The sequence below is a fragment of the Schistocerca americana genome, chromosome 2 (genome assembly GCF_021461395.2).
Source record: "Schistocerca americana isolate TAMUIC-IGC-003095 chromosome 2, iqSchAmer2.1, whole genome shotgun sequence".
Classification (NCBI taxonomy): domain Eukaryota; kingdom Metazoa; phylum Arthropoda; class Insecta; order Orthoptera; family Acrididae; genus Schistocerca; species Schistocerca americana.
In genome coordinates, this window is record NC_060120.1 from 687,351,579 (window position 1) to 687,377,257 (window position 25,679).

At 38.1% G+C, this 25,679-nt stretch overlaps 1 protein-coding gene across 4 annotated transcripts in view; it reads right to left on the reverse strand.

The window, feature by feature from the left end:
• The window catches only part of LOC124592677 (protein timeless), a 396,167-nt gene that overhangs the window by 175,209 nt on the left and 195,279 nt on the right, over positions 1-25,679 (reverse strand). For all 4 annotated transcript variants that reach the window (XM_047131864.1, XM_047131861.1, XM_047131860.1 and 1 more), the window contains 2 exons: positions 18,773-18,956; positions 18,474-18,671 (listed from right to left, as the gene is read on the reverse strand). In XM_047131864.1, coding sequence (XP_046987820.1) covers positions 18,474-18,671; positions 18,773-18,956 — 382 coding nt within the window. The remainder of the gene's footprint in view (positions 1-18,473; positions 18,672-18,772; positions 18,957-25,679) is intronic.

Consider the following 25,679-nt stretch of genomic DNA (forward strand, 5'->3'; position numbering starts at 1 on the left):
GAAAATCCAGGATGGGATAAGAAACTGCCTCTCTCTATGAATGGCCACTGACAAGCTGTGTGCCAGAAACAGATGGACCACCCAGTTGCTGAGCACACTGATGAACACAATGTTCTCCATTTTAATGACTGCTCCACAGCCTGTGCCATCTGGATCCTTCCTACCAACACCAGCTTTTTGGGAATTGCACAGGTGATTTCTTTCCCTGCAATATATCCTTTGTTGCCATAACCCTTCCGGCCTCAATATCCGTTAGTCACTGTCCACCACCTACCTAGCCTTCCCTGTTCCCACTCCAACACTACATAGCTTCCTCCTCCTGCTCCACCAACGCACTCGTAGTCTTTTTGCTTCTCTTCTTTTGCAGGAGTCCAGATACTTTTGATCACACAGTGTATAGTGAGTGGCAATCTGTCCTATTTATAATATTGTCTTTTACAGATAAATAACCTTAAATAAGTACTTACATATATTCACAGGCATATGTTTCATGTTCACATGTCATCACCTCAAACATGGTGCTATGAGAGTCCGATCCTGGGTCCTTCCCATCTGTGAATTAACACTGTTTCTTTTCTGTCCCACCATCTACATCTGTTCTGGCATCAAGAAGGACTCCTTTTGACTTCACACTCAGATCTTTTCCACCTATTGTGTACCATAAACATGACGCCATGGCAACGTCAGTTAAACTTATTATGCAAACTCATATTTTGTTTTCATGTGTTCTTGTGATTATATACCTGATTCCACCAAAACCTTTAAACCAATACCAGATTCAAAAAGTTTTTCGTACTTGAGTGTAACAATATGTACAAACTGTATTACTACTTTTGTATCCAACAGTGATTCGGATTCCTCACTTAGCACAGACTTGGACATTTCAGAGTTACTAAGGTGGTGAGCAACATCAGCAGGCCATGCCATAAAGGGAGCCACAGCTGAGAAATATATGTCACATGGCACTAACCGATGCCAAATATTTGCCACTGAGCCTGTGGCCTGGGCTCAATGGTGTGGCTTATTCCTTGCCTCCTCTGTAGCTGTTTGAATCATACCACTGGCCAGCCAAGTAGAGTTAGCCTGTTTCCAATCTTGAGTGGTTAATGATCTGGAACTGTTGTATTGCTATGCCAATTTTGTTACATCCCAGGCTTGTTTGTGGTTCATTCACTTTGTGAAATCAGCCTGTTGTGGACTTATAGGAATGTTTGTTTGTTTCCTTGTTTTGGAAATTTGTGGTAAGGTCTTGTGGGACCAAACTGCTGAGGTCATTAGTCCCTAAGCTTATACACTACTTAAACTAATTTACACTAAGGACAACACACCCATGCGTGAGGGAGGACTCGAACCTCCGACAGGGGGGAGCCGCATGGACCAGGACAAGGCGGCTTAGACCGTGCAGCTACCCCGTGTGGCTGTTTCCTAGAGGTTTGGTGTATGCACAGGAGCAAGTGACCATAAACAGTTTCTAACCACACCATGCAGGAAAAAGAAATTACCATTGGGTACCATCATACTTATCATTTATTCTTTTACAAATTACTCAAACTAATACAATTACAGTAACTAAAACTTTTAAAATTTGTCAATAAACTTCAAACATATGTAACCAACTGAACTCGTACTCCTTTGTGAATTGATGAATGTGGAACAGTGTTCAATGAGCTATGTTCCAGCTTTTCCATGGTTTCCCCTGGAACCCTCACCCAAATGGGAAACTCCTTTGTTAATTAAAAGTCCACAGCAATACTATCCCATAAGCTGTAAACAAAGTGACTAGTGCAAATATTTTAAATCTTATTGATAAAGACATAGCATGCTATTACTGGTTACCCAATCCTGCAGGAATTATTGTTGTACACAGCTACTCGAATTACATTCAGTAAAAACACCTAACACAAAGTATGAACTTAAAGCTGACAAAAACCTTAGCAACCACAAAATGTTAATTTATCAAAATTTCACTCATACGAGGGGCATTGTAGTATATCATACACAGTGATTGTAAATTTTATGAACATCATCGAAATAGCTGCGAGAGATAGAGGCACTACCTGGCTAGCAGCATTAATCTGTGAATGGAACATCTACCCATGTTAATGCAATGTGCTTATGAGTACACACATTTATCACAACTAGCATCTTTTGTGTGAAAAGCATTGTTAGCAGCTGCCAATACTGATTGTTTTGATTCATGGAAGTTAGGCTAGCATCAATGATGAAATATTGTCAGTAATTTCTTCAAATGTGACAATGTGTACTCCGATTTCAAACAATATTTCTTGGTTAGTGCTTGAAAGGTATATTATTATTTTATTTGGTAAAAACACATATTACACGTTACAACAGCCTACTATGACATGTAGATCATCCAGATTGATTGTTAAAGGGTGTATAGTGAGAACCTCATCCCAAAATCATAATTTCTTTTGGGAAATATTATCAACTTTTCTGATGTCTTAAGTGATTCATAACTTGACAGCTATCATCCACTTTTCATCAAACATTCTGTAACTGCACACATAGCATTCTGTAACTGCACATATACAGATTCTGTTCACTCTATGCAGATCAAATAATAGCTACAAATTTCACTTGCAACAGCATCGCTGAGCAAACTACCAGATTCTGCACAGAGCTGTGCAGCAAATTCCAGCAAACTTAATGCACTGTCACATAAATTTATATAACATCATTAACTAATCATAACAGTGTGCTTTAAATATAAATGAATAATAATATCCAAGAATCTAAAACTCAAACTCAAACTGAACTTTAATTAAATCAATAAATCCAAAACAAAGAGAATAATTAATTAATAAATGATATATTTTTTTTATATATTGTAATTTGATGACACTGTTCACAAAGCAACTGACGCAGGTGTGCAGAAGACCAGAATGGCCACAGGGACACAGAATACTGAAATGCCTCAGCCAGCAACAGGCAGCAAGTAAACAGCACTACATCGCAACTGCTGCTTGTTTTCTCATCCACCTATTTGTACCAATGACAAGAAATAATGCAAACACCAATAGAGCACATCTAACACCCACCCTCCTCATCCTCAATATCCTATCATGTTATGAAAACAGTTTCTTCCACTAGTATATAAGAAAGTTTTTCTCATTCAGTAGTCTAGCTCAACCCCAGAGGAAAGCCATTTGTAACAGTGGCTGAAATGTTGTAGAATTTTACATATCAACAATGCAATCACAAATTGTGAAGCATTTTATTGACAGTGACAAGGGCTGTGGAAACCTTTGCTTACATTTAACCAACCTACAGGAAATCTATGGAAAAACCAAGCAGCTTGAATCACTGTAACTAAGAAGAGGTAAACTGCTGAACTGTCTCTTCTTCTTGAAGAGATGCATCACCTCTAGTGTAGCCCAAAAATTTTTATGGTTGATGTTCTACATAAAACTGGTGAGGGATATCTGTATACAAGCCAGTAAAGCTTTGTTTCAGGAAAGCATTGTCCACATTCATATTATGATATTGCAGTGCCTGTGTTATTCTGATTATGATGCAAAGCTTCCTTTGGACAGGACAGATGTATTTGAAAGTCACTTGTGTAGTATCAGCAAATAAACACGATATTTCAAATGCCTGTGTTATTCTGATTACAATCAAAGTTCCTTTGAATATGCATGCATGTCCAAAGGAACAGGTACTGTAGTGACTACAGCCATAATGAAATACATGAAATGAGTTCACAATTGCAAATAAGGGCAACCATCAGCTGTAGAATGGAATTACAGCAATAAAAATTTGTGCCAGACTGGGACTCAAACTTGGATTTCCCACTTATTGCGAGCAGTCGCCTTACTATTTAGCTATCTGTGCGCCTACCGTTGTGTCCTGAATGCTGGCTCCAGTACTTTGTTATATCATTTTCAAATTACCACATGGAGAAGACAAGCTTGAGAACTTCCACCAACACCTGATCAACAGCACAGCAAAATAAAATGTACTATGAAAATAGAAAAGAATGGGGTACTGCCATTTCTCAATGTGGAAGTTTATCAAAAGCCTAATGGTAAACTAGCCCACAGAATATCCAGAAAATCCACTTGCATGGACAAGTACCTACATTCCTCCTCCTACAACAACCCTATGCAGAAGAAATCCCCTCTGCACCAAAATGGCCCACAGGACTGGTCATGAAGAACATCTGATGGCAGAGCTAAAAAAGCTCATGTCTGTCTCCAGAGCCAATGGTTATGGGACGAAGATAATAGATAAAACTATGGTGACAGGGGAGAAGGTAATAGGAAAGAGCAAAAGGAAGTTCAAAACATTGGTCTATTACCATATGTACAAGGGGTCACTGAATGTGTGAGCGAAATTCTCCATCGAGCAGGTGTCAAGCCAATTTTCTGAAGCACCAACAAAATAAAAGGTGTTACTGGCTCAAAAGATGCAACTGACAAGCTACGTACTGATGGAGTCGATGAAATAGGCTACAAGTGTGAACTAGTGTATGTGAGTGATACATGGTGAGGGATTAGCACATGGGTATCTGAATATGAAAGATACATTCATCTGAGACAGCACAAGCACACCAAGTCAGTGGTAGTGGAACATAAAGATGAGTGAAGGAAACTGGTAATATTTCAAGAGCCTTGTGTACTGGTTAAACAGCCACTTAGCTTAAGGAGGAAGATTGTAAAGGTGTTAGAAATAGCTGTGCAACCCGACAAAATAAATTTACAAGATGGGTACAGACCTCTAGCATCCCAGCTGCCAGTATTAACAGCACTTCAGGATGACAGCATTCACAAAGCAACTCAAACAGCCACACATCAGAATGCAGTAGCCACAGGGACATGCGAGTACTGGCATGCCTCAGCTGGCAACAGGCAGCAAGTAAATAATGCTACATCATGACTGTTGGCTGTTTCCTCATCCACCTATTTCCACCAATGACAAGAAACTAAGAAAACACCAATAAAGCATGTCTAACACCTCTCCTTCTCATCCTCAATACCCTATCAGTTTACAAAACAGTTTCTATCACTAGTACATAACAACTGAACTTTTTCTTATTCAGCAGACTAGCTCTACCCCTAGGGAAGGTCAGTTCAACAGTGACCGAAATGTTGGAGAATTTCACATATTGACGATGCACTTACATACCTTGAAGAATTTTATTGACATCTGGGATAGTTCTATCAAGAATGCATGTGGAATTACACCTACTTTTGGCTTGTTCTTCACAATGTCAACCCAACAAAACCAGAAGTACATGGTGCAACAGAGAATTGTTAATTTTTTTCTTAATTCTACTGCCTTTCACAAAATGGATGTGAGCTTCATTATAAGTGGTTTATCTGACCATGACGGGTAAATGGCAGCAATAAGACATCCTCATCAACCAGGTTCAGATAAGAAAAGGAAAGTACAATTTCATAGAATAATACGTGATAACTCATTTACTGTATTCAGAGAAAATTTATAGAATGTACAATGGGAAGCAATTTACAAAGGAAACACAGCAAATAACAAATTTATTTCTTACAGTGTTATGAACCCATTCTTCCTTTACAACATGTCATGAACAATTAAAGTGAAATCCAAAGGAAAGGGTGAGTAATGATTGGGATCAAAGTATTTTGTGTCAAGAGACACACCTTTATTTAAAGACAAGAGCTAGCCTTAAGCAGGAGTTTAAGGGACAAGCAGTAGTGCAAAATTCTTCACTGTTTCATTAAGAAAGGACAAACCACACCCTACTCACAACGAAAAATCAAAATTCCTAGAAAAAAATAAGGCAAACATTATTGGACATGAAATAAGTAAACTCAATAGGGCAAATGAAATTCAGCTTCTTGATAATAGTAACAGTGAGACAGATGATGTCATATTGATATCATTCATTACTAAATTCAATTAATTCTTCCTAATAGTGGCTTAAAGTGAAGGAAGAAAAGAATGGGCCATGAAAAATAGATCCACAAGAGTTCCTCATAAAAGCACTGTATATTCCACCACCAAATGTCAGTTTTGCTGAATCAACTATTAGAACAATTACAAAAATCATTACATCATTGAAAAGTAGTAACTCTTCTGGCAATGATGCTACTTTGTCCAAATTACTAAAATCTTGATTTTGTAGTCCTCCCCGCCCCCCCTCCCCCCACTCCCTCTTATGTCACCCTTGTAACCAAGCTAGAGCATGCCACTTCACTGATATGACCTGCACTCAGACTGCAACAGTGAGCAACTGACAGGCTCACAACAAGTAATAGTGTGGAAAGGAGAGGGGAGTGGAGGCGAGGGAGAAACCAGAACTGTATTGCTTCATGATGGCTAATTAATGCCTTTCTATGGCTGATGCATTGATGAGAAATGACAGTGAAATGAAACTTACATTTTGTTTAATTGATGAAGTGAAGAACATGTGTCACCCAAATACAAAACATGACATTTACCATGACTGATAGAGCTTTATGATGAATGTTGTTTTCGGAGAAAGTTTACATTCACATCAGTTTGTATTTTTGTTGCTGATTTATTCATACATTAAACACAAAGACATTGAATGTTAATGTGCACTACTTACTTTGGTTTTCACTAAAGCATCAATGTCTGGTACCACTTCTGGAGCACTGATAATTCAAAGTTAAGCTTTTAAGTTGATGTCTACCAGTGGGCTTCTTTGGGTAAACGTTGTTATCCTCATCGTGAAGAAAAAGGTGCTCACACAAGTATGAAGGTCCAAACATTACCACAATCGCAGCTTCATACTTGTAAATTGGTGGAAATATTTATAGAAGTCTACAAGACATATTATGAAACTTACCATGCAACTTTCTGTCATGCTATATATCTGTAAGTTCTAACTGTAGCTAGGCATCCTGCACTGAAGTAGTGACGTTGTAAATTGATGTTTGCAAGTCTGGTCATTGATCTGAAGTTCCTAACCTGGCCATGATGCTACCTTTCATTGATTTAAAATGAGCTACTCTCCACTTCAAGTGCTAAGCCATAAGTATATGTGCTTGTGTCTGTGGCTACAGAGAACCGAATATATGATCATTCGTCTGAAGTCCTGAAGAAAGCAAACTGTCTGCACTTCCACTGCACCATATAATGACATATAAGTGTCCCACTTTATCCCAAGTGCTCACTCCAAAATGGAAAGTGAGCATGAGTGCTTGTGCTCATCTAACTGCCTCCTGTAAAGACCTGGGCTACAGTGTCTGGTAGTAACACTCATTTATAAACGTGACCTGTAATTATAGACTCATCTCCTTCCTCCCTGATTCCTGTAAAAATTTTGAGAAGTAAACTTAAAGTAATTCTTCATGCTTTCCCGGCGATCTGTTGACATCTTGGATATTCGGGAATCCAGTCAAATATCCGGCTGGATTCCTGAATATCCAAGATGTCAAACTTAAAGTAGTTTGTTGAACTACCTCTCTGAGAATAAACCTTTAACAGCAGCTCAGTCTGACTTTTGTAAAGGCTTCTCTACAGAGAAAGAAATTTGTGATCTCATGAAGTGGAAACAGACAAAAATAATTACCCTTTTGTCATTTTCTGTGGTACTGACAAAGACTCTGATTCTGTAAATCATAAAATTCTACTGTGTAAATGAAAATGGTAGGGCATTAAAGACAGTCACCCTACATCAATGGGTTTTAGCAGTAGAAAATCTTGGGAGTTACAGTGACAAATGAAACAACAGGAATAAGACTAAATTTGGATAGAAGAAACATTAAATTTGCTGTCCCACAAGGTTTGGTGCTTATTTCACTCCAGTTTTTGAACTACATGAATGACTTACTCATGACATTGGAAGACTTGTCAAAACTATAATGTTTGCTGGTGACATAAGTATACTGATGAATGGCCTGAACATGTCCATACCAGACACAGCCATGAGAATAATGGAACAGACTTACTACTACTTCATAGCAAACAGCTTAAACCTTAAGCTTTCTTCTTAAAAATTCTCATATTATGCAATTTCACACAAATAAAAGTGACTTAGCAGGTACCAGTAGTAGAATTCAATAAGCACACATTAAATGAGAAGCAAAAAACGTTCAAATGTGTTTGAATTCCTAAGGGACCAAACTGCCTAGGTCATCAGTCCCTAGACTTACACATTGCTTAAACTAACTCTTGCTGAGAGCAACACACACACCCATGCCCGAGGGAGGACTTGAACCACCAGCAGGAGGGGTCGCGCAGTCTGTGACATGATGCCTCTAACTGCGCAGCCACTCTGCGTGGCTTAATGAGAAGCCTCATGTTGCGGTCCAGCAGATGGATAAGTTAGCCATGAAGCTCAGGTCAGTGTGCTTCAGACTTCTCACATTGTGTTGTCATGCAGACAGGATTGCTAGTGTAATATGTACACTTTCAGTCAACTCCGTCCAGGCTTAATTTCCTGGGAAATGCAACTAGGGTCAAAATGTGTTTGCTATACATAAGTGTGCAGTAATAAAACTGCAAAAACTCGATAATCAAACTTCTCAGATAATTATTTTCAGGGACATAGGGATCCTTATACCTACACGCCAGCATGAAATGTCCGTATTGGTATTTGTGGTTAACAATAAGGGTGAAATTACAATGAAATATACAATTCACAACCACAGAACTAGAAGTACAAATAATTTCCATATAGACAAAATGTGGAGTTTAATACTATGGTGCAGAATTCATAGCAGGTCACTGGCAGACATCAGGTATGAAACTGAAGATATACGTATATTAAAAAACCATGTAAAAGATATCTCATTAGGTGCTTCTTCTACAGTTATTAGAATACTTGGACTCTGTAGTTTGTCAGTATCTAGACAATTGTGTAAAGTTACAATAATGCTTTCTTTGAATTATTAGATAAAAACATCAGGAGAAATAAGAGGACAGGTAGTGGCATTTTTCAGAGTAGCTTCTTTTCTCATAATATGAGGTCTGTTAGAAAAGTAGCCGAGCTTTGGCCAGGATAAAAAAAAACTGGGTTACCTGGAGCACTGGACACCTAATCACCCTCAAAGTAGTCCCCTTTGGACACCACACATTTCTCCCAGCAGTGCCACCATTGTTAGAAGCATGCCCAAAAAAGCCTCCTTTGGAATGGGGTTTAGATCGGCTGTCATTGCTGCTGCAATGTCCCCTCTCATCTGAAATCTTGTTCCTCTTGAGTTTGAGGAACAGCCAGAAGTCACAGGGGGCCATATCAGGAAAGTAAGGAGCCTGTTGAAGCAGGGAATCTCGTTGTTCACCCAAAATGTCTGAATCAAGTGTCACAAATGTGCTGGAGCATTGTCATGATGTAAGTGCCAGTTTCCCATGGACCACAAGTCCAGTCTCTTGCAGGGCACAGCACCAGATAGGCAAGGGAGGACATTCCTCTCACACTCTTTGATGATTGTTTGACACTGTGGTTTGTACTCATGGTGTACCATACCATGGGCATGAAAGAAAGCAGTCAGCATCACTTTGATGTTGCTGCGCACTTGGCAGGCCTTCTTTGGTCTTGGTGATGAGGAATGCTTCCACTGTGACAGTTGGGATTTTTTCCTGTTTGTATCCATACACCCATGACTCATCATCAATGATTATGGTATTCACAAAATCAGAGTCACTGTTTGTGGAGTTCAGCAGTCCCTGTGAGACTTCAACGTGAAGTTGCTTTTGCTCCAACATCAGCAGCTTTACCACAAATTTCACCAACACTCTCTTCATGGCCAAATCTTTGAACACAATGAAATGTGTCAAAAAGATGCAGATACCCACCTCTTCTGCAATTTTTCTGATAGTCACATGACATTCCTGCATCATCACAGCATTCACTTTGGTAATGACCCAGTCATTTCAGATGTCAATGGCTGACCACAGTATGGCTCGTTCTCCATCGATGTGCAGCCATCTTTAAACCAGTTGTACTTCCCCTTAATATGTGTGATGCCCATAGTATCAACCTGGCAGTCACCCTAGTTTCTGTAAAAATTTGATGCAATAGCACTGCTCCAGTCATTCCATCATTTCCCTTGCAATAAAAAACCAATGGGAGCACTACACACTACCTCATTCAACTGCTGCTTGCCAGCAACTAACTGATGCTATTGACAGGTGGAAAAAATTCATGCATGCACATGACGGTTCATCATCAACTCCTGAAAGTGCATTAGATTCAAATCCATCAGGTGTTCACAAAAAAAAGAGAGAGAGAGACAGACCAGATATTTTTCTACCAGACCTCGTACACCTGTAATTTAGAAATAATTTTCTTATTTATCAGTGTGAGCAGATTAGCACTAGTCATATTTGTTGTTAGTATACTTTACAGTGAAAGCCTGCAGTGTCTGCAGTTTCCTGTAAACATATAACATTATTTGTCCCTGAAGGTTCTCCTTCATAACATGATATAGAAACCATGATATGTGAAAGAATGAATAAATTAATTAATTAATTAAAGAATTTTTCTGCTTATAACTTCAGTCTTTTCCTTGATAAATTCAGACGTGAAATAAAATCCCTTGAAGATAAATTTTGAGGTTAGTCACTGCTCCTACGAACATAATCATTGTCTTGTGATTCTATCAGTAGCTACCCTTCCAATATCTTACATGAAAATGTCCATTTAGGACGTTTTATAGTTATTGGGTCCCATAATATGTTTGGTAGATTTAAATCTGAACGTAAAAAAATGATGTGTATAGTGTTGTTGCTGGTGACAAACTGTGACTGTACCAAGAGGCAATTGTGTGTCATTATGCCCTATACTTTCATCTCCTAATACACATTGTTTTTATGAGACTGAAAGTAGTATTAAAGACTACTTCTTGCCAGAGGTCTCTGGATGTCATAGGTCAAATTTTTTAAAAATATTTCAGCAATGGCTGGAACCAAAGTCACAATTTTTTTTATTAATAATGAAACTATCTAAATGCTAAGGCACAAAACAAAAACAAAACTAAATAAATCTAAAATGCTATTTTGGCACTTAAGGGGAGTTGGAATGCCGGAAAATGGAAAAAATTCACATTTTCAGTTTTTAACCTTATAACTTAATTTGAAATTTTCTGCTTAAAATGGTGCAAAATTTGTTAAGAAATTCCAATTGGAAGTATTTTTATTTAATTTTTCAAAATTACATGTGCGCCCAGCAAAGTTACCCATCTTGTGATTTGTACACATTTAAATCTTCGCATTTCCGAAAACATTACATATAGAAGGCTGTGGATTTCACTCTTCAGTTGTAGAATCTTTGATCCTTCCATAGGTACCATTGTTTTTACGACTAGCTGTGTTTATTGTTCAGTTTTTGATCTGTGAGTGTTTGTTTTGAGCCTCGAGTTTAGTTTGTCGCTCATTTGGAGTTTGTTATCTGTCTTGTTTTGACTTTCAGTGGTGAGTGCGTAGTTTCTACGATGCCTAGGAGTGCATCATTATTTAAAAAGCGAAAGTTTCGCGGTAATAGATTTACAAATAACGTTTGTTCAAGTGATTCTGCTTCAGCACCTGTTGATGCTGGTGAAAGTTCTGACGTTTGTACAGCTGAGATGTGTGAAGGAGACACGCCCACCAGTGCATCAAAAAAGAAGTTATCAAACTGTGCAAGTGAAATTACAGATGAAGCTTCTAATGAACAATATGTTTTAGTCGACTTTCCTGTTTTTACTGAGTTTATGAAGAAATGTTTGTGTTGTAATCTTTGTGGAGGTTCTTTTGATATGAACATAACAAAATCTATAGGACTTTCCTGCAAAATTGCTATAGTTTGTGCCAGTTGTGAAAATGAGACCTGTTTTTGGAGCTCTAAAACATGCAGTAGCAATTTGTTTGAGAGTAATATCAGGCTAATGTATGCAATGAGAGCAATTGGTAAAGGACATACTGCTGCTCAAACATTTTGTGCCATAATGAATCTTCCACCTCCACCTGCTAAAATTGACAATTACACTGAAGTGATAGGAGATGCTGTTCAGTCTGTAGCAGATTTATCAATGAAAGCTGCTGCCAGTGAAGCAAAATATATAAATGAAGGAAACCCAGATATCCCTGTTGCTTTTGATGGAACCTGGCAGAAAAGGGGTCACACATCCAAAAATGCTGTTGCTACTGTTACTAGTGTGGACAGCGGTAAAGTTTTGGACTATGAAGTGCTCACTAAACATTGTTACCATTGTGCATCTGGTAAGATAGAAGCAGCTCACATATGTAGCAAGAATTATGAAGGTACGAGTGGAGGCATGGAGGCTGCCGCTGCTGTGAAAATGTTTAGCAGATCAGAAAAAGAACGGGGAGTATTTTACACAAAATTCCTTGGAGATGGGGACTCCAAGGCATACAAAAGTGTTACAGAATCCATGCCATATGTCAATAAGACAATAACTAAACTAGAATGTGTCGGTCATGTTCAGAAACGAATGGGCACTCGTCTAAGGAAACTGAAACAGAATCTGAAGGACAAAATTTTGTCAGATGGTAAAACCATTAGAGGTCGCCTGTCAGATAAAATTATAAATGAATTACAACAATACTATGGTATGGCAATAAGAAATAATGCAAATAATTTGCAGGAAATGAGACAAGCTGTATGGGCCACATATTTACATCGATCATCAACTGATGATAATCCTCAACATTTTGCTTGTCCAGATGGTCCTCAGTCATGGTGCAATTATAGAAAATCTCAAGCTACTGGGGATCCTTATCACCATAAAAATTATATTCCATTGGCTGTTATGGAAGTAATTAAACCAATATATAGAGACTTGGGGCATCCTGATCTTCTGCGAAAATGTCTTCATGGTTGTACCCAGAATCAAAACGAGTCGTTCAACAACCTCATTTGGACTCGTGTACCTAAGAATGTATTTGTTGGGATAAAAACATTGAAATGGGGAGTCAGTGATGCTGTTATTTCATTCAATGATGGTCATATGGGTAGGCTAAAGGTCATGGCAAGGCTCGGCATTGCTCCTGGTATCAACACCATCAGAGGTCTTCAGCTTCTGGACAGCGTGCGAGTAAGGAAGGCTCAGTATGCAGCTGAATTTAATACAAAAAAAGCAAGGGCAGCAAGGAGAAGAAAGCTTCTAGGTGAAGAAGAAGAACTAGAAGATGACCCTGATTACTCTGCTGGACACTTTTGATAATAGAATAAAAGGTATTTGTGAATTTTCATAATAAATTACTTTAATCGCATTTTCTGGCATTTGACATTTTTAGTGTTACATGTACCTTTATCTCATAAACCACTCAACCAACAACATTCAAATTTTCAGAAATGCTGCAAAACAGTTCAAAGAGGCCACTGAACTAGAATCATGACAAGAACTGGCTTATTCTCTGAACTAGGGAAGTTTATGTTATACTTTTTCCAATAAAAAATGGCTTAATGGTAAAAAATTCATAAATACTATACCAACAAAAAGAAAACATTGGTTCTAGTTCAGTGGGCTCACAATATATGCTGAAAACCTCTGCCAGAATTTCAAAGTTCTGAAGATAATAGTTCCAAAGAAAAAGGTACACAAAGTTAGCAAATTTAACATTGGCGAGATAGGGCATTCCAACTCCCCTTAAGAGGCTTTACCAAACGGTCTCAACCTTGGTTTATTGACATCTGTAAAACACTGCTCTGAAAACTACAATCACACAATGAAGGTACCAACAACTTCTTGGATAACTCCCACAACCTCCCGTAACTTACCCTATGTATTAGCAATGAATTACTATATTATTATATACTAGAAATCCCCCTTCACGTGGCATCTTCAGTGATACCATGGCATGATCCATTGCCTCATTCACTTAGACAAATTCATATCATGGGTTATTAACTTCAGGATACCAGTCAAGGAGACATGCCAGAAAAGGAACATGAGGTTGATGGAATTTATTGAAATTTCTTCATTAGCAGTATCGAAATAAATTTGAATAAGGTGTACCAAGGATGAACACATTCTCTCATTTCTAATTAAAATGTCAAGCAATGGAAAATTCTGGATGGAATGTAACAATATTAGGAAAAGGAAAGTCGCTACTCACCATATAGGGGACATGCTGAGTCGCAGATAGGCACAATAAAAAGACTGTTACAAATTTAGCTTTCGGCCAGTAACGCCTTAATCAAAATTAGACGACAAACACACACATACACACTCATGCAAATTCAACTCACACACATGACTGCAGTCTCAGGTAACTGAGGTCACACTGTGAGCACAAGCACCAGTGCATAATGGGAGTGGTGACTGAATGGGGGTAAGGAGAAGTCCGGGACAGGGAGGGGGAAGCATTGCAGGATAGGGGTGACAGTCAGTGACGTGCAATTGGGAGCATGCAGGGATGAGGTGGAAAGAGGGTAGGGCAGCTATATGCAGTCGGGAGATTAGACAGAGGGCAGCAGAGGGGTGGGGAGAGAGGGGATAGTGGAAAAGGAGAGAAGTAAAAAGACTAGGTGCAATGGAGGAATGAGGGCTGTGTTGTGCTGGAATGGGAAAAGGGCTGGATGGGAGAGGAAAATGACTAACAGTTCTCTGCAATATATCCTATGTTCTCATAATCCTCCTGGCCTTAACCTTCGTTAGTCATTTTCCTCTACCATCCAGCCCTTTCTCTGTTCCCATTCCAACACTACACAGCCCTCATTCCTCCATCACACCCAGTCTTCTTACTTTTCTCCTTTCCCGCTATCCCCTCCCTCCCCATCTCTCTGCTGCCCTCCATCTAATCTCCCAACTGCACATAGTTGCCCTACCCTCTTTCCACCACATCCTTGCACACTCCCTAACAGTGCGTCACTGTCTGTCACCTTTACCCTATTATCCCTCCCCCTCCCCGCTCCAGCCACCTCCTTACCCCCACCCAGTCGCCACTCCCATCATGCACTGGTGCTGCAGCTCGCAGTGTGACCTCAGTTGCCTGAACCTGCAGTCATGTGTGTGTGTGTGTGTGTGTGTGTGTGTGTGTGTGTGTGTGTGTGTGTGTGTGTGGGTGGGTGGTTGTGGGTGTGTTATCCTTCTAATTTTGATGAAGGCCTTACTGGCCAAAAGCTAAATTTGTGACAGTCTTTTTGTTGTGCCTATCTGCAAGTCAGCATCTCTGCTATATAGTGAGTAGCAACTCTCCTTTTCACAATACTGTTCTAATTAAAATGTATATTTCTTATGTAAATGATCCTATTTTCATGCAAAATTAGCTGGTGATATCACAAAATGTCTGCCACCTACATCACTGTAAGGTCCCTTCTTAATGACGAACATATTCATTGTGAAACAGCCAACAAAAATAACTGCCAATAAGAGAGTCATGATGTGTGATAAACGGAACACTCCTTTCTACAGCATTGGCTCCAACATCTATCTTTTGAAGCTGATTATCTCCATAAATGCTAGACTAACTTTCCAACTAACTTGCCCACATCTGGGGGGATATTTGGTCAATGGTGCGAAGTGGGTGGGAGGGGGTTGTTAAAGCATATTATGTTTAGGAGTTTAAGGTACTTAGTACCTGATGGAGAGATCCAAATGGCCTTTGTGGTGTAGTAAATATTTACTTCTATTAAGCCATACTGTGGAGCACAACTGTCATCAAGACAGACAGTTCCTCTGTGTCCTTTCATAGAATCAGCCAGTTTAGAGGAGCCCATGCATTGAACACATGCTTATTGGTGAATAACATGTGAAACTATACTTGATATAGAGTTTTTTTATTATTTTAAGTATTTCAATTGGCAGAACTTGGAATTTAACCATGTGCAAGTAAGTACTGGCCAGGCATTCTCTCTCCCTGTAATTTTACAACTGTCTGAATTAGTATGACAACTATGAAAGTGTTACTAAGAATAAATAGACACACCAGTGTATACCTAAGATACTTGCTTTCTCACTGTGAAATGTAGGGGAGTAGAACAAGTAGAGTAGAACTGTTTGTCTTGATATTACTTCTAACTACACAGATTAGTTACCTAAAATGCCAAAGTTAATTTACAATCTGAATTTTTCTGGTTCTTATTGTTAAAATTGAAATTAACATTTTCTTGGTTACTATAGAATCAGTCATCTTTTTAGAAACATGTTATTTAAGGAAATATTCAATATTTAATATTTTTAAGATAATTTTGAATGCCCTAGTAATTTACTGTAGCAGGCATGATTTGCCCCATTTTAAAGGCATCAGTTTCCTCTACAAAAAAGGAGTTAAACTCCTTTCATCATTCAGTAGTTGAGAATATGTTTCTGTTCAAAAACATCAATTTTGTACAAAATGCAAGACTGCATAGTTTGTACAATATGCATCACCATCACTGGCAGCAGCCATTTATCATGCACTGCTGGATACAGTACTCTTCCAGGCTTCTCCATACTTTACAATCTTCAGCTTTTAGTGTCTACTTTTTGTATTCCTTGTTTCTTTATGTCATCCATTCTTCTTCCATTAGATCTTCTAGGTCTTTTCTTATCATGAGCAATCTAACACACAAACTCCTTCAAGCACCTGCCATCATTTTGCCTTACTATATGTCCAGTCCATCTTCAGTTTCATAATAGTTTCTATCAAGTCATCAACCCATGTCTTGAGTGTCCTTCAGCTTATTGTTTTTATTTGTACTAAGTAACTGTACTAACTAACTGTTGCCATAAAATTGTCACTACCTTGTGATTAGTATACTGATTGTACATTATTTTGATCACACTTTAATGGTCAGGCATATTGATTTACTGGTATACTGATATATTTGTTCTGTTCAGCTCCCCTTCCCAGCACCCACCACACTCAACATTTGCTGAAGTTTGTTGGTATTCAAAGCAAATCAAAAAATGTCATCTTGTAACTGAAGGTAGTATAGGTAAAACTATATATATATAACAGCAAATCAAAAAATGTCATCTTGTAACTGAAGGTAGTATAGGTAAAACTATATATATATTATTGAGGTGACTTACCGAACAAAAGCGCTGGCAGGTCGATAGACACACAAACAAACACAAACATACACACAAAATTCAAGCTTTCGCAACAAACTGTTGCCTCATCAGGAAAGATAATTTTTCCCACGTGGAATGTTTCCTTCCATATATATATATATATATATATATATATATATATATATATATATATATATATATATATATGATATCAATATAATGGAAGGAAACATTCCACGTGGTCTTTAAATATGTCTGCTTGTGTCTGTATGTGTGGATGGATATGTGCGTGTGTGCGAGTGTATACCTGTCCTTTTTTCCCCCTAAGGTAAGTCTTTCCGCTCCCGGGATTGGAATGACTCCTTACCCTCTCCCTTAAAACTCACTTCCTTTCGTCTTCCCCTCTCCTTCCCTCTTTCCTGATGAGGCAACAGTTTGTTGCGAAAGCTTGAATTTTGTGTGTATGTTTGTGTTTGTTTGTGTGTCTATCGACCTGCCAGCGCTTTTGTTCGGTAAGTCACCTCATCTTTGTTTTTTATATATATATATATATATATATATATATATATATATTTTCCTTCTTAATCCCAGTTTGACTATTTAAACAGCTCTTCCAAGGCTGCAGAAAATAGTATTGTTGAAATGGAGTCATCTTGCCTCACTCCTTTCCCACTTCTGAATATTTCACTCTCTTTATGTAATGTAATAGTCTTCAAGAAACTGATTTACGTAGAGTACATTCTTTGGTTTTCTAGTGCAACCAGCATATATTTTATTCTGACTTTTATACATTCTATAAATCCGGACAAAGTTCCTTCTATCTACAATTTGTTTAGCAACCTGTAGATGGTCCATTGTCCTACACTCACTTCTGGAGCAGCTTGTCCTTTTCCTTTAATAATGTTTTTTCTAGATAATGGATAAGGATTTTTGTAAATTTTATAATACATAACTCATCAAAAATCTGGTGTTACCAAGCTATTTGGCCCGTCAGGACTTTTTTTATGGCCTCTGTTCTTATAGTGTTACATGGCTGCAAGTGATATGCCTTCCCTTGTGGAATTGCTGGACAGTCTGTGTTAGTACACCAATAAATCAGAGAACTACATTCATAGTGCAGTCATGGGCATGTTCTAATATGATAGCTCCTTTCTGCCATTCTGTCTTGTCTTTATGTTAACCCCTCTTACTGCACTAAGTCCATACAACTGACTGTCACAAACACACCACTTCACACCCTAGATTTACATCAACATTCTAGTGTCTCAAGACTACCTGATACCAGTTCTACAACATCTACAGTGCTCCAAAATGACCAGTGTGCTCTTTTAAGGGGGTGACTAATACTCTGTCTAGCGAGTTTCTGCATTTTTGTATAAGAACGTTTCTGTCCTGATTTTTGAGTTTTCAGTAGTTTGCTGAAACAAGCCTTTATTTCCACCAGTACATGCACTAATAAACACATTTTAGTATTGCTATTAACATGTCCAATGTCAGTGTGCAAGTCATCCAAGGACAAATAAATAATAATAACAATTCAGTTATAGTATACTATACCAATAGTACCTTTTGCTCGCATGTCAAAAGATGGATAAGAATCTTGTCCACATTCTGTGCAAATATATTCCACATAATCTGATTTTGCATGCTGGTATGGTTTGCAGATGACTGGTTAATGCGTGTTTCTGGAATATGTAGAATATTGCGCAGCAGGAGTAAGCAATTATTGATGCTCTCACATTCACTTTCAGATAGCTTTTCCTTCTGCAAATTGAAAATAACAGTTGTTTTTATTAATAGGGACTAATTTAATGTGTTTCCTAAACAATAAATTACCTCTTATACCATAATGAGTTCTGTAGTACCTTCTCAAGTAATATTTTCATGAAGTCCATGACAGCCCTCGTACTTCGAGAATCCACAAATGCTTCCTTTCCTGATAAGAGTAACTGGTTTACCTCGGAAATTGTGAGGCGACCAGCATCCGTCTTTGATACTGAATCCACTGCAAATAAGCATTCTATTGGTGTTGTTGCGTTCACAAACACTCTGAAAACAAAAACATCAAAAACAATCACATAATAGTCTTATTTTCCATATAGTCATTCTGGAGAGGGAAGTGGGAGAGAAACCCAACAATCATTATATGGACACAAAGAGGATTTTTTTTACAAGTGGTGAATTTTTTATGCGCAGAGTTATTTTTTCATGTCTACATCTAATTAGTTGACAACTTGTGTACTGGACTTGAAGTGTCAGTTTATAACTGTACAATAATTTTACAATTACACGTTAGACCATTACAGCACTATACAGTGACAGCAATATTAGACAGTAAATACATTAATACATACAAAACTGCTGTACGTCAGCTGTAGATAATGACTCATACAATGAATGTTACATAATCTTTGTTTAAATGCACCTCCAGGAGACCTTTTTACAACTACTACGAGCTTATTAAATAATTTATGGCATGTTAGCTCATAGCTAATAATTAATTTTGACAATCTATGATGTGATACATAAATACGGCTACTGTTTCTCAAATTTTCAAAGTTGATGTTTTCTCTGTGTTTACTCTGGGCAAATTCTTTGTATAAAATAAACTATATTGCATTTTATATGAAGAACAAAATAATTATTAAGTAAAAACAATTTGCTGCATTTTTCTCTCATTAAGCAAAAATCCATTCATTCCAAATCCATACAATGCTTGAGCAATGGTATTATCAACACAATTTTAGGTATTGAAGACAGGTCATTAATTATTAACAGTACCAAAAAAGGTCACAACACAGATCCACAGTGGACATATACCTTCATTTGTTGTGAACTAGGTCTTTCTCTAGGAATACAGGCATATTGCTTACCATTCCTCAAATAAGATTGACTGTTTGAAAGAAAAGAGTGACATAAAAGCACTGATAGAAGTATAATCAAAATAGAGGGAGAAATATATGCAAGAAAGGCTTTGGTAGTATTGAATTTGTGTATGGATTGCATATTGGGGGGCAGACTGGAAGGCAGGATGTCAAGTAGAGTTGATTTTGGTGAAAATGCTGTGAATGTTGGGAAGGACAAAAAAGAGCAAATGGTTACATTTAAAGAATAGCAAGACTATGCAGAATACAGATGCATTTATGAGGATATATTATGCTATTACAGAAGAAGACCATAGAAAGCAGAAACAAATAGATCATGTGAGATACAGCAATTTGAAATAGCATCTATAAGATGAAGGACACGCAACAGAAGAGTGGAAATTACCTGGAAAATTGCAAAGCACAATAGTAAAATCGAAGAAAATGGTTCAAAATCGTTTAAAAATGAAACTAAATAGGGAATAGAAAAAGAGGAAAGAAGAAGGAAAGAGGATGAGATGAGAAAGCTGAACAAGACAGAAAATGCACAAAAGCTTCAAAAACACACATGTGTGCAGTGGATGAAAGGATGGAACAAATTTTATGGGCATGAAAAAGAATGGCAGAAGGAAGGAGGAGGAGGAGAAGGAAAAGAAAGATGGACTACACATCTCATTACACAGTAGTGACAGACAAGACACAGTGTTGTTCAATAAAAAAAGACTTCATGAGTGTAAATCAGTTTGCCAGTCTTCATTATGTTATTTGTAAGTGAATGCTTCAGCGCAATTAGTTTTTACTCTATATTGTCAACAAGTCACAAGTTTACAGCAATATCGCGTCCAGACATCAATAATGTGCAGGCAAGGAGTAGGGCTTTTCCTTCTGTCAGAAGTGGGAGCTAGGACATCAAAACTGTGCAGATGCATGGTGACTCAGCTTGTCCCCACAACAAGTGACTAAAAGTAAAATGAGGAAGCCACAACTGCTTTCGACTGGCGTTCATCTGAAATCATTCACTTGACACCCCTCGCCTGCTACTTTTGACATACCATACTCGATTCATCTTCTTTCATTGTTTCTGTATTCTAATCGTGTGTTATGACTATGTCATTTCAAGGCAATGGTGCATTGAAGATTTATCACAGACATGTCATTATAGATACAGTTTGTTGTAATTAAATGTCAGTTAATGACACAGTGGCTGTAATAGTCCTTAGGAGATTCTAATTTAATGGGATAGATAAAAAATCACTCAAGAAGCAGTGGCAGAACACGCACATAAAAGAGGGTTGTAATTAGGCAAGCTTTCGAAGCCAATGGCTCCTTCTTCGGGCAGAAGCTTTCCTTCTCATCTTGTGCGGTAAGTCTTTCCCAAAATCTACCCCTTTCCCTAGACCTCTCCAGTCCTTTTCCTTCACCCCTCTTCCTTCCCCTTCAACCCTTTTGTCTGAAGATGGAACCTCTGGCTTCAAAAGCTTGCTTAATTACAACCGTCTTTTATGTGTGTGTTTTGCCATCGCTTCGTGAGTCGATTTTTTATCTATCTAATTAAATTATTTTGTCAAAATTTGATTGTTTTCATTGTTATATTACAAGATTCTAAGATGAATGATAGTACTGCTCAAAATTGTGTATGACGATTGTGGTCATGTGGCTAGAGACATGCACTTATGGAGTTGAAGGAAATAGATTCGCGTCCAGGTACACGGTTCCCCTGCCCCACCCCTCCCCCAGAATCATGTTTGTAATACATTCTAGGACTTTCTTATTCATTTAACATAAGTATGTTGTGCAGTACTCGAAGTATATATAGGAATGTGCAGTATCAGAAACTAGTTTCTTCAATTTCGTGACTTCAGCCTGATTAAAAAACAAAAGATGAAATTTCGGTACATGAAACCATCGGTAATGATGTTTATATTCTTTCTTGTCACAAAAATTTTGCTGTTTATTTTTGAATATGTCACAATTTCTGATGGTATGGTTATGCAGGAACCAAAGAGCATAGCTTAAACTGCTGAGAGTGAAATGAGCAGCAATCATATTTATAGCCTTGCTTCTCACAAGTATTTAGCTACAATAGAATCCTTAACAACATGTTCATAAATATGGCAGTAAAGACAAAGACCACATTACACAGAGCAGCAGTGAGGGATGTCGTACCAGTTTCTGATTTCAGCCAAACACCAGCTACGCAGTGTGGTACTTCCTCATTTTAGTCACTCATGAAAATAAAGACCAAATCACAGCTAACACTCAGATGGATTTGGAGCAAAGATATGAGTGATAATGTGAAAGTACTATAATCAAATCATTAGTTGAATGATGTTTCATGTGTGGCTGTTTTGGTTAATAATTAATCTCGATTTATCTTTTGTCTGTTACATTACTGCTTTGTAAAAATGTACAGACACTGAAGCACGTGTATAGGGTGAATTTATTTAATTCATGCATGTTTAAATGTTTTTTACAGTATTGTGTGATTGATGTGTTGCCCATTACTTTGTCATACCATGGAGGGATGTGGAGTAAATTATCATAGTGTACTAGTTATGTCATTTCAAACTTTTGTTTTCCAAAGTTTCTTGTCAAATTTGAAAAATATGTTAGTGGAGGATGTAAGGTATCTTTTCTTCAATATGAGTTTTGAAGTGTAAGAGTTATGTGGCAGTTAGCGTACTGCATGGAATTATGGCTGGAGTACTGCGTCAGATAGTGAAATAGTTCTGAAGTAAAAAACAAAAAACAAAAAGGCCTGAGTATTAAATGAATAAGTATAAAAGAATAAGCACATGTAAATAATGGTGCATTCAAAGGCAATAGTTGGCAATGGTTGTGGTGACTAGCAGTTGCATCAAATGGTATCACTGTTACAAGCTAAAACAGGAATCTGTACAGTGAGTGAAGGAGGAGAAAGAGTATGCATTTGTAATCAGTGTGTGTCATGGAAAAAGACTCAGTACAACATGCAGTTTTTGATCAAACTGTGCCATGTGAAGAGTTATTTTTCTTTTCCAAATGACGAACAAATTCAGTGACTTACTAATTAACTTCGATATTTACTTGCCTGCATCGGCTTCTTGTATCTCTAGCAAATGCTGCAAATATGGAAATTTGTCTGCGCTAGACACATCTGTTCTCCAGGAAAGTATCCCTCAAACATGCATTAAATATTCCAAGAGTTACAGGATTATTAATACTCATATTACCGCCAATTTCTTCAGAAGATTGCAATATAAATCACATATATCTACACTGTGTATCTATCTGTCTGTATATTATTCAGGAAGGAGGAATCATTCAAAATCTAGCAACATTTTCAGGCATGTTTATGTGCTTATCCATTAATCAGCGTCTCAACTTTCAACAGTTTGTTGCCCTAACTCCTTAAATTATTTATATTTCACTAAGTACTTTTCATGTAATATCTCCCTTTTAATCTATCACTGAACGGTTTAAGCTCTTTACTGCATTTACAGTGAAACTAAGTCAGATCTCAGATAACTTGGTCATATTAGGTGATGATGTACAACAATTTTGTGCTAGAAGTTCTGATGAATTGATATCAGGTTTGGTGATACCACAGTCTCACTCAAGTGATTTAATAAGAAAATCATAGAGAATGTGTGGAAAGATACTGTTTTTTTCATTTCTGGAATTTTTGCCAACATTTTGTTACTAGCTTCCACGCAACTTTGCACTTATTGTTGGCTTTCTCAATTTTATTTACCCTCCTTTCTATTGAATGGATTTTTTAATAATTATTTCTACATTTAACAAATTAATTTCACATAATTGATGTTATACATGGAAAATAATTAAACTAGTTGATTCGTATTAATCAAATGAACAGAATACCAAAAATTATTTGTGTATGACATTTTATTTTTGAAGGCTATGTTCATTACTTTACATTACCATTCAATACTTCCAAAGACGATTTCAAAAACTTCTTGAGTAATACCTTGTCCAAAAAGTCATTAACTGAAATGTGAGTGTCACATTGGCCAGACCAGTGTCTGACAGAAAAGGAAATTCTTAGACTGAAAGTTAACAGGCCTTAAGATCATGAGGCCAGAAAAAATTAAATCCTGTTGCATCACTTAATTTTAACATTTAAAAAAGTGTTACATAAATATACTACATCTCTAGCTGATTTATAATTTACACATTTTAAACTGAATTGTCCTAAAAAGATTTTCAGCTCTGATGTCTGGCTATGTTACTGTTTAAGAAACAGTTCTCACATGCTGAAATTAATTTCACAGAATCAAATTAATCTGAGTGCCTGATTTGGGGCCTACATTTTTCTCTGCGGTGCACACCATCACCACAACAAAAAGACCCTAACAGTTAGTAAGCTGTCTTCATAAACCACAATGCCTGTTTCTGTTCACATTGATAACTGACATAGCTGCTTCTAGATTACTTCAACAATATTGTGCAAAGGAGAGTTGCTACTCACCATATAGCGGAGATGCTGAGTTGCAGATAGGCACAACAAAAAGACTGTCACACATTTAGCTTTTGGCCAGTAAGGCCTTCGTCAAAATTAGATGACAAACACACATATACACACTCCCACAAATGCAACTCACACACACGTGACTGCAGTCTCAGGTAACTGAAGCTGCACTGTGAGTAATTGGACCAATGCATGATGGGAGTAGCAACTGGGTGGGGGTAAGGAGGAGGTTGGAGTGGGAAGGGGGAGGGATAGTAGGGTTGGGTGCAGACAGTGACGTGCTGTTGGAGAGTGCATAGGAACGAGGTGGAAAGAGGGTAGGGCAGCTGTGTGCAATTGGGAGGTTAGACAGAGGGCAGCAGAGAGGTAGGGAAGGAGGGGATAGCGCAAAAGGAGGGAAATAAAAAGACTGGGTGTGATGGAAGAATGAGGGCTATGTAGTGCTGGAATGGGAACAGAGAAGGAGCTGGATGGGAGAGAACAATGACTAACAAAGGTTGAGGCCAGGAGGGTTACGGGAATATAGGATATATTGCAGGGAAAGTTCCCACCTGCACAGTTCAGAAAAGCTGGTGTTGGTGGGAAGGATCCATATGGCACAAGCTGTGAAGCAGTCATTGAAATGAAGGATGCCATGACTCACAGTGTGCTCAGCAAAAGGGTGGTCCACTTCTTTCTTGGCCACAGTTTGTTGGTGGCCATTCATGTCGACAGACAGCTTGTTGGTTGTCATGCCTACATATAATGCAGCACAGTTTGCAGCTTAGCTTGCAGATCACGTGACTGGTTTCACAGGCAGCCCTGCCTTTGATGGGATAGGTGATGTTTGTAACCGGACTGGAGTAGGTAGTGGTGGGAGGATGTATAGGACAAGTCTTGCATCTACGTCTATTACAGGGGTATGCACCATGAGGTATGGAGTTGGGAGCAGGGGTTGTGTAGAGATGGACAAGTATATAGTGTAGGTTCAGTGGACAGCAGAATACCACTGTGGGAGGGGTGAGAAGGATAGTGGGCAGGACATTTCTCATTTTAGAGCACAACGAGAGATAGTCAAAACACTAGTGGAGAATGTAATTCAGTTGCTCCAGTACTGAGTTAGGAGGGGAATGCTTCTCTATGGCAGGACAGTGGCACTTTGGGAGGTGGTGGGAGAGTGTGAAGATAAGGCATAGAAGATTTGTTTTTGAACATGGTAGGGAGTAAAATTACAGATTGTGAACGCTTCACTGAGACCCTCAGTATATTGCAAGAGGGACCGCTTGACACTGCAGACGCAACACCCTCGGGTGTCTATGCTTTGTGGAACGGACTTCTTGGTATGGAATAAGTGGCAGCTGTCAAAGTGGAGGCATTGCTGGTAGTTAGTAGGTTTGATATGGACGGAAGTACTCATGCGGCCATCTTTGATGTGGAGGTCAACATCGAGGAAGGTGGCTT